General features: G+C 52.3%; 1 protein-coding gene across 1 annotated transcript; it reads right to left on the minus strand.

The window, feature by feature from the left end:
• Nucleotides 1–1,217: 1,217 nt before the first annotated feature.
• On the minus strand, nucleotides 1,218–15,804 carry LOC103056004 (low molecular weight neuronal intermediate filament-like). Its single transcript, XM_088151971.1, has 4 exons — nucleotides 15,005–15,804; nucleotides 8,628–8,945; nucleotides 6,538–6,662; nucleotides 1,218–5,878 (listed from the first exon to the last, which is right to left on the minus strand). Exons 1-4 carry the CDS (start codon nucleotides 15,719–15,721, stop codon nucleotides 5,638–5,640), a joined length of 1,401 nt encoding a protein of 466 aa, XP_088008097.1. The 5' UTR covers nucleotides 15,722–15,804; the 3' UTR covers nucleotides 1,218–5,637.
• Between the last annotated feature and the right edge of the window lie 829 nt (nucleotides 15,805–16,633).

The raw sequence follows: 16,633 nt of genomic DNA on the forward strand, positions 1-16,633 counted from the left end.
GGATGTGGCAAGGAAAGGCCAAAGGGGTCCCAGTGGTGGTAGGAGCCACTGGGGCTGGGGCTCCTAAGCTGGGCAAGGGACTCCCACAGATCCCAGGAGCAACATCCAAGCTCTGTCCAGAAGAGCGCAGGGCTAGGAGCAGCCCAGATCCTGCGCAGGACCCTCCAACTCCCAGGCCTCTGGCAGAGGACCCGAGACTGACAGACCACCCACAGGGGTGGGAAGGAAATTTATGTTTGTCTGCTCTTTCATTTAGGGGAGGGGCATCTTAAATTCAGTTAAATAGAGTAGTAAGTATACAATGGGTTGCACATCAATATCACATCCCCCGTTTGTTTGCATCCCCTTCACCCAAGACCTGTGCCAAGCTCTCTTTGGGGGGCTGTTTCCCCTCTGCAATCCACCTACCCCCCCAGCGGCTGGGGCATGTGCAGCTTCCAAGCATCGTTGAATGTGGAGTCAGGCACTCTTTCACGCTCTCCGTCCAGTTATGGGTGCTGAGGGGACACGGCACTTGCCACTTACATAAATGGGGAAAGCGAGCAAGGCATTTCTTTTCTGGCATTGTCCCACCGATTAAAAGGGATTAATTTGGGGCTGTGATAACTTTGGTGGCTTTAGGATGTGTGGACTTCAACTCCCAGAATTCCCCAGATGCCAAGGTTGAAAAACACTGAGCTAGAGTACATTTACGCCCACAGCAACAATTGCCCTCCTGCTCAATACTCTGCAAGCAACAAGAGGTGCCATCCTGGGCCTGCCTCCATCCACATGCCTGGAAAAAGCTGTGCCAGAAGTGTCAGGATCTGTGCAAGCTAGCAATCAAAGCATAACTAAAATATAGAATAGTGATGCATAGTTGACAAGGTTAAATGTTAGAATGGTTAATTGGAGGCCCGCTTGCTTGTTCCTGCCATAAAAGTCAGGAGAGAAGAGGGAGGAAAACCTTCAGAACCAGGTGGAACCGTTATCTTGGCTAGAGGCGCCAACAAGGTCAAGCAGTCGTGAGACCAGGAGAAAGGCACAAAGAATTTCAAGAAATTCTACTTCGAGAAAGTAGAATGGGGGGGGGGTAGAAGGGGGTTAAAAGGAAAGCTTTTGGCTGGGGAAAGTTAGACTCAACAAAACGTCAGTCTGCACACTCAGATCCCAAGTTCAGTAAATCCTCTGGTCTCTATTCGGTCCCATCAAAGATTTGAGAAGTAGCATACAGCATCTATAGATGGTTGAGTCTAACTTTCCAAGAAGCAACTTACCATGATGTTTGCTGTTAGTCATGCAGCTGCTTGATTCTCCATGACCCAAAGGACATTATCTCACCAGCACGGTCACTCTCTTTCAGTTCTTAAAAGCACCTGTGTTGCCAGTGAGAGGATCTCATCATCTTGTCTTTCAACCACCTCTTTTTTGATTGCCCTTAATTTTTCTAAGCACCAGAATATCTTCTGGGGCTCTTGCCTTCGTATTAAAAGTCCATTATGGACTCTAATTTTTTTGCTTCATTCTTAATGCTTCCAGAGAGAAGTCTGTTCCTCCTTCACTTAGGATGGCATTATTTTTTTGTTTTGCCTCCAAAGGCCTTCTCAGCACTGTCAGAATTCACGGAATTCATCAAGCTGGTCCAACTTTTACAGCCGTGTTACCATACGAAGCCATGGCCTTGGCAATATGGGCTCCAGTTGTCTGTGCGATGTCTCTGCACTTTAACATTCTGCCTATTTGTGTCACGGCCCTTTCCCACTAGCAAGCGCAAGACCATGACCATGACTCAGGGATGCAGACATTGTCCCTGTGAGTGCCGGGGTCTAGGAAGATAAATTCAGTTGCTACTTCACTTTACTGGTTTGTTTTTCAAATTTCTAGGCCACCCAGCTCCAGCAAGTCTTGGTGGCTTAACGTATTAAAAACAAAAAATTGACAGTATCAGTAAGACAGCATCATTCAGAGGGAGCCACAGCAAACTTTCCCCCCAGCCAGAGAGATAAAAACGAAGGCCCCAAGGCCTGGGGAAAGAGCCATGTTTTGGTGCTCTTTTAAAAGCCACTACGGTGGGGGGCTTTTCAAGAACTCCTTCAGTACGAGGCCCTCTTCACCAGTGGGCGGTGCAGAGCATAACAGGCAAGCCTGCCCCACTTGCTCCTCTCCCCCCAAAGAGCACAAGCCTCTTCACTGGGGGTTTCCCTTCCATTTTATTTGCCACTGAAATTAAAAAAAAAAAAAAATCTAAACGTATGAAAAGAAAGGGAGTAAATAAATACATAAATACATATACAAATAAATAGCAATGACAGAATCGCTTGAAGTGGAACTTCATATACCGATCACATACATTATTAAACAGCATTTGAGGTTATAACATTACAACTCTTAATGTTTGTATCCTGCTACAAATGTACACCCACATTATCTGTACATGCATAACGTTCTCTAATATCACCTGACACTTCCAAGGGTCTGGAGCACCATCAGCCTGAGATTATCTGCTGTGAAAATTTAGGGGTGCCTTGGATTCACACCAGTGCCCTTTCTTGATTGCTTGAGCCCGGCTGCTGCTGGAGATTGCAGGTTATTAAATGCAATGTCCTCTTGCAGGAAATGCTGTCTTTCCATAGTACCAAGTACGACTTACCTTGTAGGTCGCGTTAAAAAACATCCAAGCTTTCCCACTGAATTGTCAGTCTTTGTATACGGATAACACTCAGCTCCACTTTATCTTTTCACGATTACCGGGTGTCTGCTTGGGCGCAGGATGGCAACACTGCCATCATCACGTTGCTGAACAAATCATGTGAATTATAAATTTGCCCAGTCACAATCACAACCTAATGCAAGTTACATAATTCATATCATTTGTACGTTGATGTCACAACACATATGACACCACTGTGGCTTTTACCAGATGTTTACCAGCAAATTATACTGCAGATACTCCAGAATAAGTAAGGCCATCCAGAGTCACTTGTTGAGATGGGCAACCATACAAATTGATCAATAAAAATAAAGTCTGAACTATGCATATAACATTGCTGCATTTGTCTCTAGGTAAGTCACTAAGAGTCATTTTAATGGTGGCGGCATAGACATGTTTGTTGAAATACATATAAAAATGCTATGCCATTTCCAGAGAGTTTTTTTTAAATTGTGCTTCCTAAGGAACAAGTTTTCATTGCCTCCTAATATTGCACAGTAAAATACTTTTGGAAGTGAGCAGACTTTGTAAAGTTGCTTTTGGTCTGCATCTGCGAGATGGGAGTGATTGCTGATCCAAGGAAACATCTGGAAAGAGCAACCAATGAACAAAGGTCACTTCATAATGATGCGTACTACATCAGAGTTTCCCAACCTTGGCAACTTTAAGATGTGTAGACTTCAACTCCCAGAATTCCCCAGCCAGCACGCATCTTAAAGTAGTCATGGTTGAGAAACACCGAGAATAACTAGAAAATCTAATAATCATAATTTTAATGCAATGCCACATTACTTGAGTTGTGGAAAGCTTTTCCCCGAAAAAGGATCAGAAAATCTCAGTTCAAGCATCTGAACTAGCTCCAGAATCGAGCCCTGCAGATCCTCTCGTGTCTCTCGTGGTGATTGCCACACGGGCTGTACTTTCAAATACTGAACTAAATCTTCCTACAAACTGCGCAATACACTTTCCTGCTCCAGTCAGGGAGCCAACTTACACATTCCATGCACAACTGGGGCTGCAAGGACACACACACACACTTCACAGATGGGGGGAAGGGCAGACACTGGAGAATACTGAAATTGTAGACTGAAAAAAGGCTGCATTTGCAGCCGTGGCAGCTGCGAAGCTACGGTGGTTGACTCCCAGAATCCTCCAGCTGGCAATTCTTTTTTTTGTTTTCTGCTGAGTTCTTAAAAGATGCCACAAGAGGGGGAAAGCAGAAGGTGGGGGGGGGGGGAACTGCCCAGAGTCGCTAGGAGTTGGGCAGCATATAAATTTAATAAATTATTACGATAACCGCTTGATCCACTGCAAGTACAAAAGTAGTGGGCCTTAGATAGCGATGCCAAGTCTACCATCTTGCAGATTTTGACCCCCCGCTTTCCTTGCTGTTTGAGTGGGCAAAAGGCAAGGGAAGAATAAAAGTGCTGCTACTTCCCACCCTGTCCTTATGCCCTGCTAAAAAAACCCCACTCCTATGGGTGTTTTTTCCCTTAAAAACAAAAACCTGCAGAATCGCTCAGCTGCAACTGTTGCGTCTGTCAGCCCTTAAGGCCAAGGGGCACAAATCTGAAAGAACAAACAAGACGTTGAAAGCAGAGAAGGGGCCTCGGAGGACAGAGGAAGAGCAGCTACCAAGACAGTGGCCAGATAAGGGGGGCTTGAGCCTGGCCAAGAAAGTAACGTGGAAAACGCCTCAGACAAGCCCCTCCCTAGTTCACATGAAGGTAAAGGGAGGGAGGGGGAAACCCATCCAGGTTTGCGAGATCCTGTTACTACAGCTTTACAATGAAAGCAGTGCTGACCTACATGGCCTTGGTCTCTTAGTCTGGTCTACCTTGCTGGGCTGGCACACCATTAGGTAAAGACCCAAGGAAAAGTTAAAAGGAATGCCTCTGAAATCTTGACCGCTTTACAATTTTTGAGGACGGGGATTGAGTCTAAGGAGAAAAATTGAATGGAGAAGGGCTCAGGGGAGAAGCAGAAGCAGGAGCAGAGAACCAATGTTGACAATGGCCAAACATTTCAGGCTCCCAGGCTGCCCTACACAATCCAGGTATCTTTCTCCGGACAAAAGCGTCCTGAGCCACAATTCAGGGTCCGACTCTGATTCTGACCGCGTTGCTCCAGCTGAGCCTGTGGAATGTCAGCCTCAGGAACCATTAAGCCAGGATGCATCTGAGGCTGATCGGCCACAGGCCTCTCCCGATCAGCTGGAGCCGTCGGATGACGAGGCGCGACCCCCAAGCCCCAGATCCAGAGGGGTGCAGAGTGGCGTCAACCCTTGCCGGACAAAGGGGGAGGCCTGAATCACGGCAGCCAGCTGCTGGCGGAGAGACCGACGTCGCTCGCTCTGCCTTCGGTCTTGGCTGGAAAACCAGAGTTTGAAAACCGAGCTTGGGTCTTGTGTGTATCCTTATTTATCCTTTATTGAATTCCTGACTTCTGGACTGGGTGACCACCCGATTTGGCGTCGTGGCTTTTGGAACTGTAACTGGACTACGCTTTTGCTTCTCAGATTACAGACGGTGCTTTACTTGCTCAGTCTTCGTTTGCAACTTGTCTGCTGTTACCTGCTTCTGCTCCTTGGCAACTTGAAACGGAACAAAAAGTGAGTTAAGAGCCCCTCTGATTTGCTCAAGAGCCTTTCAATGGGACAGGGGCGTCCTCAAAAAGTCTAGAGGGCGGCCAAGATGGCGCGATCAAAGCTTCCCATTCATACGTGTTGCACATAAAAAAGGCAGAGCTTTAATAGGGCCGTCCTCTTGACCTTTTGACCACACTGTGTGGACCCCCGTGATGGGGAGCCTCAAAGTCTCTTCCCTTCATGAACTGCCTGGCAGCCAAACATCAGGGATCTGCAAAACTGAGTGGCCTGCCAAGAGCCCCCTTACCCGAAAGGGCCAACCCACCCCCTGCAATAAAATCGGCGGCAACTCCTGCGCAACTTAGGCTCGGGCCAGAGCTGATCCCTCGTCCTCAGAATCCCCCTCGCTGGTTGCTTTCAGCTCCCTGGAGTCTTCAGGGTCCTGGCAGGTGCCAGAGTGCCCCTTCCGAACAGCCGCTGTGCCCGTCGAGAAGCCCCTGAAGGCTGAGAGGGGGCTGGAGGAGAAGGGGCAGCTGAGGCTGAACATGCTGCTGCTGCTGCTGCCGGTACTCAGGCGGGTCTCTTCTCCTTCCAGGAGTTTCCTGGGGAGGAAGCAGCAGAGGGAGCGCCCAGGTAAGACACACGTGTGCTCAGAACCCTTCCATGACCCTTCTCCCTGGGGGAGTTGTGCTGCAGCACCGCCCTCGGGGAAGCAGGGCTTGCAACAACGCCAGAAGCATCCACGGAAGGACCTGCGGTGGTCAGGAAGGAGCATCTGCCCGATCCCCCAGCAAGTCTGTACTTCCACAGAGGCCTCCTTGACCCCCAGCTGGGGAGAGTGACAAGGGGGAAGTGGACTACAGGGGGAAACTGGGGGCCCTCCCACCAGCCAAGAATCTTTTGCCCGTGATTCCCTTCTTCCAGCTATTCTGCCACTGTTTAATGTTGCAGCTGGAATCCAGAGGCTCCCTTTATGGAGAAACAGCTGGCACATGGAGGCTGGGTCCACAAGACCCAACTGGTTTGGGGATGGGGAGGCTCACTGATTTTGGAATTCATCCCCCCAGGGCAGGATTCTATCTTCTAATTCACACCATTGGAGATAATCATTTCAGCACCAATATATTATGGGCTGGCCTTGCCCAAACCCAGTCCCTATGTCCCCCAACTCAACACCTGCAGGAGCCTGCGTGCAAGCTTTGCAAACAACTGCTGCGAAAGCCACCCCCCCCAAAGAGGCAGCTGCTGTGTGGGATCCTACCTGTAAGCCGCTATCTCAATATCCAGAGCCATCTTCACATTCAGCAGGTCTTGGTACTCCTGGAGGTGGCGTGCCATCTCCCCCTTGGTCGTCCGCAAGGCAGTTTCCAGCTGGTCAACGGTCTCCTGAAATAAAGTATTTCTGTCCTTTTACAACTTTTACTACTCTGTCCTTTAAAGAGCTGGTCAGCCCAACGAACTGCCCATCTCCAAGAGGTTATGCTCTACGTCTTCTTAAGAGGAGGTGGAAAAGTCAAGGATTGAACATGGTTGTCATTAGGAGGTACCCTGAGGTAAGTGCCATCTCCAAACCATTCAAGAAAGGAAGTGTACAAAGGCCAAGGAGAGAAGGCAACAGACCTAAACAGACCTCTTCTCATTGCACACCTTGATAAGGAGGGACCAACACTAGATAAACAGGAACCATCAAGGAAGGGACCGTACCCCAGCCAAGGAGAGGACAAGTCCCCATATATAAAAAGCCAGAAAACTTCCCTCCCCACTGCATGGGCGATGCCACCTAGCTGGGCAATGAAACGTCTTCTGGAAGAGAAGCTCAGGGAACGTCAAGGAACTGGAGGGAGCGCCTGGAGGTGAGCCTGGGTCACCTGGCGTCTTAAGAACTGAATCAAGAGCAGGAACTAGCCCCTCCCCTCAGAAGGGGAGTCAAAAAAGCCACACCTGCCTCGATAAACCCCCATCTCTTTTTTTACGTGCATCACACATTTTAGAGAGTAAGGAAGACCCTGACGGACACGGGCAAGAGCCACTACCTAGGCAAAGGGGCTGAAATATTTTGTAAGCTCTGGAAAACAGGACGATATTCAGAATATAAATATTCGCGTATAAAAAGACGTGGGGGGGGCGGGAGAATTCGGCACATCAGACTTGCACAATTCTGTCATTACAGCCAATCTCAGTAAAGGGTTTTAGCTTTCCTGTGGAGCCGATTTCCTGGTGCGGTCTACCCAGTGGGGCTGACATGCATGCAACATAAATAAAAATGGGGCAGAACTCTGTGTGTCCACCAACTTGACTTGTTTTACCTCTCCCCATAGATGTCCCTGGAGAAAAGCTTTTGTAGTTTGTATTATTCTAGCACTGGGGGGGGGGGGGGTGCTGGTTATAACAATCATACAAATCACATATCGCGCACAACAGTTGAAGAAGTCCCGGAGTTCCTTCAAATGCTCCTTTTCTACAAAAGACGTATGGCAAGCTTCATAGCTCAGAAAGGCCACTATTTTTGCAGATTCTGTCCTCAAAATTAATCTATTTGGCATCTGCCCTGCCTAACACCCTCCAAATGGGTTAGGATGGCAGTTCTCATCTCCTGCAACCAGCAGATGCAATACGAGGGGTCGCTGGGCCGCCCTTGCCGCCCTCTTTGAGCATCGCAAGGTGTGGTGCTGCAGCTGCTCCCGGGCCGGCTCGGCATCCGGGACTGCGGATCTGGGCCGGCAGAGCAGATTCCGGCTGATCTGTCGGTTCCCAGCTCGAAGAAACATGAGGACTATGAAGCTGGCACTTATCATGCCTTAACACAACCCAGAGGTTCCCTCCAATCTCTGTGATCCCATGGCCATGCGGGTTTCTTGGGACCGTTATGAAAGTAACTGAAACTGAGTTTATTGTCGGCCACCGGCCAGCAAAGTGGCAGCAACAATAAAAAGCAGCGCATAAAAGCAGGCTCAAATACAGCAGGAGCAGTAAAACCACCACACGGATCAAATTTACAAGGATAACAAAACAACGAAAGAGAACAGAACAAGGCAAAATAAAACAGATAAGATAAAAATAAAATGAAGAAAGGAGGACTTCCTGGCGACATCTTTCCAAGATTCTCAGCCCGCTACAGAAGTAGTTTGCTGCCGCCACTTTGGGCCATTTCTTTCCAGCTCCCCACTCCAGCCTACAGCTGTGGCTTCCCACTCAAATACAAAACTAGGCTGACCCCGCTTAGCTTGCAAGATCAGCCAAGCCGAGCTAGACCTGCCACCTGCCCAGGTCAACGCGCTTCCCAGCAGGCCCTCGGAGGCCCCGGGTGGCTTTCGCCGCCGGGCTCGGCCGCCTCGCTGCCCTCGGCCTCACCCGCAGCTGCCCGATCTCCTGGCCGCTCCTCTCCTCCGCCTCCTGCAGCTGCCGCTCGAGAGACTCGCTGGCGCTGCGCAGGGACTCGATCTCGATGTTCTGGGCTTGCAGCTGGCGGCGATACTCGGAGATCTCCTCTTTCGCCTGCCGGATGCTGTCGCTGCTGCGGGCCGCCTCCTCGGTGAAATTGGCAAATTTGGATTTGTACCACTCCTCTGCGGACTGCTGGTTTCTGGCCGAGAGAACTTCGTACTGGGTGCGAATCTCCTTCAGGGCAGATGTGAGGTCTGGCTTGCTTGTGTCAATCTCAACAGAGACCTGCAGGGGAAGAGCCAGGAGACACGCCGGTTTCCCTCTGGGCCTCCCTTCTGCCAGAAGAGCCCAAAAATTCAGGGCCGGGCAAGCCAGATGACCGCCGAGCCAGTTTCCACTGCGTGCGCCCAGGCACTACGGGGCTGCCAGAAAAAGCAAGCACAGGCAACTGGCAGCCAGGGGCCCCCCACACAAAGGAAATATGCCTAAATGTGTGTAAACCCACAAGAATTAAAAAAGCAAACCCTCAGGTCAGGGCCATTCCAGTAGTTAAGAACTGCCTGCTAAACAAACAGGTCAGCCAGACATATTCACGGCCCTCACCCAAAAATCAAAAACCTGAGCATCTTCCTTGCCATCTTCTCTCCAGCCCTCACCCAAAAATGATCTGAGAGAGATCTCCGGGGCCGGGAAAGCAGTAGGAATATCTCAGGAAAAGGTCAGTTGGCCCTTCCGACTCGCCTTCTGGGAAAAAGAGGTCCAAACAGCCCTCAGAAACAGAAGGGAATCTCTGGAGCTCAGGGTTGACCTGCGGAGTCCTTGGGGCTCTCTGAGGTTGGCTCTTTTCTTGCAGACGTTTCATTACCCGGCTAGGTAACGTCAGTGATGGTGAGTGTGGGGTTGGCTCCCTGTTAACATACAGTAGCTTGCCCTGCCAGTGTTGGTGGGGGTGTTTTCTCCTTGGCAGGTCCTTGATTAGGGCGTTGTTTTCTGCTTGATTGTTCGTCTGGTGTTAATCCCTGCTTATCTGGGTGTTGGCTGCTGGAGGGGTGTGTTCTGGTCTTTGTTGCCTCTTTTGAATGGTGTGTAAAGGTGGGGTATCCATAAGCTACTATTTATAAGCAAGCAGCAAACCCCACCCTCCCTCACACTGACGATGCTACCTAGTGGGTCACAAAATGTCTGCAAGCAAACCTCCGAGCTCAGAGAGCCCCAGGAACTCCACAGCCCCAGAAACCCTGCCTAATGAATTCACTAAGCAAGGAGTGCCAGAGTTTGGGCTTACTCCTCTTCCAAGATTCTGTTCATCAGCCCCTTACCTTCTTGACCATAAACCCAGCCAATGAGACTCAAGGGCATCTGGAGCAGTTGAAAAAGTGAAGATGGCAGTCGTGACTATATGGCCATTGGCCACCATCTCGACCTTTTGGACCCCCCCCCCCCCCATGGATGCTCCTATTCATCGTGACTCTTTCTTGCTGGGGTTGGAAGCTTGACAAAAATCCCCAGAGGACCACCAACCCCTGGCCTTTTGTAGCAGCTTGCTCTACACACAATTTATATGACACTGGTTACAGCCAAGGTGCAAGACGTTATTTCACCATCTAAGAACACCTCAGCAATATCTAGACCAAGGATGGACAACCCAGAAGCCTGGGGCTGCAATGCCCCTGGAGGGGATGGGGCATTATTTTCACCCTTTGCTGGTGATTTGGGGCAGGGTTGAGAGGCAGGATGGATGCCTTAGGACTTGTGTGGGGGGGAGCAAGTTAACTATTTAATTGGTCAATATGAGAAACTTGGGGTGTGGTGGGTTTTTAAGGGGTGCAGTGGCTACAAGGCTTTGCTTTCTTCCCCTGGCCTCCAAAGGACAGGGCCGGAGGTTGTCCAAAGCTGTCAGAGGGAGAGGTCTGGAACCAGGCCACAGGCGTAAGATGGGCTCTCTCCGAAGGGCCGATGAAAATGAGCTTGACCCAGGTTTGATAAGCAGGATTAGGTGGGGTTTAAGCTGAATCCTGTGGGGATGGAAACAAAACCCTGAGGTCAGGATCTCAGATAAGGACTTGCCAAAACTGTGAGTGTTGCTGAAATGGGGCTTTTTAAAACCCACATGGAAAAGTCAGAGGGAGACTCAAAACATTCCCTGTCTTCCGCCTGTCCCTTTGTGCTTGGAGCATGGAAATACGCCAGAAGACCTGGAGCTCTTTGTTCAAAAAAGCGGGTCTAATTCAATAGGAGGCCTGGTGGGATCACTTCCCAGACTGGACTATAACAAGAAAGGATACTGAAGAAGAACTGGGGGGTGGGGGGAAGGGGATCCAAGCTAAAAGCCCCTAACCCAAATACATCTTCCCAGAGTAAATAAATGAATTTATAGCTCAGCTATAAATCAATTAGACACAAGGAACACACAAGGAGAGAATGGTGCTAGGGTAGGCATGAAAATCCCCCCTTCCCCAAAGGCATTCACCCCTCCCCACATGCCCTTTTGCAAAGGAAAATAAACCAGCAGCCCATCCATAAAACAGAGGCAAGGAACGTTGATGCGGACGTGCTAAAAGGCAGGGACCTTCGGAAAAGAGGCAACTGACATTCTGAAGTCCCTCCGCGAGACTCAAGGAAGGTCCTGCACTGCCAGGACCCAAATTGTTTGCTACCCTGATTAAATGTGTATTGTAATTTGCACAAGTCTTTAAAGAGGGTCTGACACACACCCCCAGACTCATCTTGCCTCCAACACTGATCAATAAATCCACTTATGGTCCAAGGAAGGTGTGCTGGTCTCGGGTTTAAGTAATTCTAACATTATCCTACAACTGAATCTATTCCAAAAGAACTTTTGGCCTCCCAGCTAGGCCAAAGCAGTGGACTGTGATTTCCAAAAGCAAAGTGCACACTTCCTCATAGGGTTGCGCAACTGCAGCAATGGGAAGCTTGAAATACTGTGACATCTCTTGAAAGAGAAACTCTGCTAGACGTGGCCAAGAAAGGGGGAAGTTCTTAAGCTTGAAGGAACCTAAAACTGAGCATAGTCAAACATTTAACCTGGATTTTAAAAAATGGGTTTTAGTACAGCTGGAGCAATGCTAAATACAATCCCATGATGGGAAAAGCAAATGGAAAAAGGAACTAAAAATGAGTGGGAATTCCTAAAAAGGCACACGCTAAAAGGACAGCTGCAAACAATTCCAATGGGAAAAAAGCAGAGGAGGGCAGAAGCCAACGTGGCTACCCAGAAAGTTTAGCAGGGCCCTGAAAACAAACAAGGGGCATAAAATGCAAAGAGGCACAGGGCCTGGTCGCCTGGAGTTGTGGAACTGGTGCCATGAAAGCAGGAGCTCGGAAGCTGAGGCAGTGAAGGAAGCCAAGAATAAGAGAAGGGGGCTTCTCTTGATACATTCAAAAGGAAAAGAAAATAATCAGTATAGCAGCTGATGAATGCCACCAACATACCACCATCAACCAATATGGCAAAAGAATAACAGGTAACAAACTTCACAACTTCTTCAGTTTTTGCTTCCTCCCGCAAAAACTATATCAGGAAATTATGATGCACCAGATGAAGCACCACTGAAGCTGGGAACAGAAGAAACATTGTCATGAATACCTCTTTACTGTGAATTAGCTTCCATCTCCAGAACCAGATGAAATGCATCCCAGGAGACTGAAGGAACTATCTGATGATCTGGCTGAGTCCTTATGAATTATCTCTGAGAGATCCTGGAGAACTGATGAGATGTCAGACAAGTGGAGGAGAGCAGCTGCCGTCCCATTTTCAAAAATAGGGAAAAAGGAGATGCAGCAAATTACAGACAAGTCTGACTTTGATATGTGTGAAGATTCTAGAACAAATCATAAAGAGATCCAGCCATAAGCACTTTGAAAGCAATGTGATAATCGCCAGAAGCTGGTATGGAAGAACAAATCTCAACAAACTTTCTCATTTTTTAAATCAAACGACGTTTTTAATAGTGTGGGTATGCTATAGAATAATATATCTTGCTTTCAGCTAAGCATTTGTCAAGTTGATTAGCAAGCTACTTAAGCATGGGCTAGATGGTTTGACAAATAAAAGAATTTATGTATGCATGGCCCAAAAACTATATTCAGAGGGCTCATCAAATAGGAGAGAGGTATGAAGCTGGACGCTACAAGGATCAGTCCTACTTCTTCAATATTTGCATTAATGACTTGGATGAAAAGGGGGAGGAAATGTGTATCTTTATGTACAGCTGACATAAAGTTGGGTGGAATAACTAATATCCCTGAAAAGAATAATATTCAAAACTATCTTGATAAGGAAATAGCTAAAAGTAACAGAATGAAATTCTGTTCTCTCTCATTTCAGAGTGCAAGACACGAGTCGTGAAATTAAGTTACAGGAAGGAAGATTCCACTTGAGTTTGGGGGAAAAAATCCTCTCAACAGTAAAACACTTTGGTGGTGGGACCAATTCCCAGAGAAATGGTGGGCTTTTCAAGTGGGGGGTAGGCAGCCATTCGTCAGTCTTGATTTAATTGGGCTTCTGGTTCTTAGCACGGTTGGGACTCAATGGCCCCTCCAAACCTAGAATTCTATAGACCTGACCTCCATCTTTCTTCTTATCTCATAATTCTAGATCCCAAAAGGGTCGCCCAAGGAAGCCAAATGGTGGGCCCTTCAGAAACAAGCAATTTATGCAGGGCCAACTTTGCCAGCTTCAAGGTGGATGAAACGGCTCCACCACCCTGGCTGAAGACCACCTCCAGCAACCGAGGGAACTCAGTGTGCCGGCTGGAGAACACAAGTGGGGACAGGGGGACAGAGGCACGTTTCCCAGTCCTGTTCAGGGGCTTCTCCAGGCATCTTGTGGACTACGGCCTGCTCCAATAGGCAGGTTCTTCTTATCTTATTAATGAGAAATAAAACTAAGCCAAAGATTTACACAAATGGTCTGTTAGGAAAGGAAGAAAAGCCGTCCATTGGAAAGTTTCACACACTGCTGTCCTTGTCCCTCCACCTGCCTTCCTTTGGGCGCCCAAGAAGAAGAGAAGAGGAGCCCAAGACAGCCCACAACTGCCTGTGCAGGCATGGGAGACCCGTGGCTGTGCACAGACACTCATCTGGTAAGGTCAGGCAGGCAGCGCGGAACCAGGGAAAAGGAAGGCTGCCCGCTTCCCCAAGCGAACCTCTTCAGAGCAGAAGGACCAACCGTGCAAAGCATCTCGTGGGGGTTCTGCACATGTCGGTGGAGGCCTCGACGATGCAGCTGAAGAGCAGAAGCCCAGCCCAGCCTCTTTGCAACAGCCCTCTCAGGCAGCAGTTCCTCAAGAGCAAATCCTGCTGTTGCTAAGAGCCACGCCAAAGTCCGTAGCTAGCTTTAAAAAGAGAACTGCGCACACACCTTCTTTGTGTCTCACACTGCAGACGGAGCGCCATTGTAAAAAAGGAGCGCAATCTTTTGACCCAGCCAGCTGCTTATTTCCTTTCTCTGATTCCGCATTTCTCATCCAGTAGGACAGGCAGCACCTCTGTGCCCCCCACCAAAAGCAGGCAACCCCAGAATGTTTAACGGGAAGGAATTCTACTCAGCTTCTACACTTCGGCCATACCTGCATGGGGGCGGGGGGGGGGAGGCTGGCCAAATGAGATTTTATCCTGAATCCTGCTTATCCCAAGCACCAAGTGCAGCTGAAAACCCAAACCAGCCACGACTCTGCGGGTGATTTCCAGCTGCTGCAAGAGCGATTTTGCTACTTCCAGCAGGCGCAGTGCAGAGACTCACTTTCACCAGAACACACCACAACAGCCCAACACACTTACCCACTTCACTCTGGGGTATGCACACGAGTGCACAGTGGATGACACTGACGGAGTTTGCACATTACACTGTGCAACTGGGTGGTTGGCATGTATCATGAAGCACACTCAAAAACTGCAGGGGAGGCCTGTAAGTATTGCAGCCCCAAGTATCTGTGAGGGCTTTACGTGACACTCTCGGGTGCCTCCTGCATCCTTTCGGACCCCAAAGCACCCCCCTTCCTCCATCCAAACGTGGAGCAGGGCAGGAGGTGGGAACAGCCCCCAACCTCGGTAGCATCAGAACTGGGGGGCAGCAACCCGCACCCCCGGCTCGGAGACGGCTGCCGCGACCCCCCAGGCCAGCACGGACCGGCGGCGCTCGGCTGCGGCTGGGAATCGCGGAGCTGCGGGCAGCCGCCCCCCCCCCCGACCGCCGGGGCTGCCGCAGCCCCGCTCCTCCGCCGGAGTCCGCGCGCTTCTGCAGCCTGATGGGGGAGGACCCCGCCCCCGCGCCCCTCCGCGCGACCCGCCCCGCCCCGCCCCGCGCCGCGCCCGGCGCCCACCTGGCGCGCCTGGCGCAGCTCGGCCTGCAGCTCGGCCACCTCCTGCTCGTGCAGGCGGCGCAGGAAGGCCAGCTCGTCCAGCAGCGCCTCCGCCTTCTTCTCCAGGGCCAGGCGGGCCAGGGCGGCGCGGTCCGCCTCCTGGCGCGCCTGGCGCAGGGTCCGCTCGGCCTCCTCGCGCCGCTGCGCCTCCCGGGCCGCCCGGTCGCGCAGGGGCTGGAGGGCGCGGTCCAGCTGCTGGCTCTCCAGGGCCGCCCGGTCGCCCTCGCGGCGCAGCGCCTCCGCCCGGGCGCGCAGCTCGCGCAGCTCCCGCTCGTACAGCTGCCGCAGCCGCGACGGCTCGCCCTGCCGCTGCCGCAGCGCCGCCGCCTCGGCCTCCAGCAGCCGGTTGTGCTGCTCCAGCTGGCGCACCGTCTCGATGTAGGAGACGAAGCGGTCGTTCAGGCCCTGCAGCTGCTCCTTCTCGTTGGTGCGCACGATCTTCAGCTCGTTGCTCAGCGCGCTCGACGGCCCCGCCGGCGCCCCGGCCAGCAGCCGCGCCTCCAGCGGGTCCAGCGAGCGCCCGGGGCCCGGCGCCGGCCGGGACCGCCAGCGGGCCGAGGACCCCCCCAGCGGCGGCGCCCCCGCCCGGCCCGCGGGGGAGCCGGGCAGGAGGCTGCGCCCGCCGGCGGAGAGCCCGGCCAGCGCCTCCCCGCGCGGCAGCTCGCGGTTGCGGCTCATGGCGGGAGCGGGGGGAGCGCTGCGGCGCCGGCGCCTTTATAGCCCGGGAGGCGGCCGAGGCAGCCAATCGCCAAGTCGGGGGAGGGGGCTGCGGCAGGCAGAGGAGTGCGGGGCCGGGCAGGCGGGCTCGCGGGGCAGGAGCCGCCGCCGCCGCGAAGCCACGGCACCGCGAGGGGCTCAGCCGCCAGCAAAGGGCGGGCGGGCGGGGGGGGAGAATGGGGGGCTGCCGAAAGCGCCGCGGGGCCGACGAACAAAGCGCCTCGTCGACGCCGCTGCAGGTGGAGGGGCGCGGCCAGGGACGGGGCCGTCGAGCTCCCCGCGACGGGGCGGGGTCTTCCGGGGCTCTCTGGCCGGTCGCGCCAGGAGGTGCCCTCGCCGCGGAGCTGCCTGAGCGGAGAGGCTCCCCTGGCGCTGCCTCCGCCAAGCCGACCTGGAGGCTCGCAGGAGTCGCCCGGGGGGGTTCAGAGGGGGCGGGGGAGCCGTAGGTCGCCGGCGCGGGATGCGGGCCGTCGGGGGAGCCCTAGGAGGGTTTGCCGGGGGCGGCGTGTTCGTGCGGGCGCCGCAGTTGCGTTGCGATTCAACAGGGCAAAGGAAGGCGGGCAAAGCGTTGCGCGGACGGAGGGTGACACCGCGGAAGCGCCCCGCTGAGGAGGGAAGCCCGTCGGGCGTCGTGGAGCTCCGTCTGGACTCACTTTGGCCGGGAGGCGCCTGCGGAAGATGCCCTCGACCCTGCCCGCTTGAGCGTTTCTTGGCAGGCGGAGGCGGAGGCGCAGCAGCGGCCCCTCCCGTCTAGTCCGCCTTTTCGTCGCCTTGACTCTCCTTTGGTAGACAATCGCCGAGGCCGCGAGACCGAACAACGGCCGGGCATCGCTGGGGGCGCCGGGGAGGCGCTCGCAGCGCGCATCTGTGCGG

Source organism: Python bivittatus, unplaced genomic scaffold, assembly GCF_059951505.1.
Source record: "Python bivittatus isolate LINGU-HERP-01145 unplaced genomic scaffold, Pbiv_v1 ctg000680_np1212, whole genome shotgun sequence".
Taxonomy (NCBI): domain Eukaryota; kingdom Metazoa; phylum Chordata; class Lepidosauria; order Squamata; family Pythonidae; genus Python; species Python bivittatus.

Excerpts from the sequence above, each read along its gene's own strand:
- LOC103056004 (XM_088151971.1), bottom strand. The coding sequence starts at position 15,721 with ATGAGCCGCAACCGCGAGCTGCCGCGCGGGGAGGCGCTGGCCGGGCTC. Across the intron at positions 8,946-15,004 it reads AGCTGCGCCAGGCGCGCCAG|GTCTCTGTTGAGATTGACAC; the intron begins GTGGGCGCCGGG and ends CTTCCCCTGCAG. Across the intron at positions 5,879-6,537 it reads ATTGAGATAGCGGCTTACAG|GAAACTCCTGGAAGGAGAAG; the intron begins GTAGGATCCCAC and ends CTTCCTCCCCAG.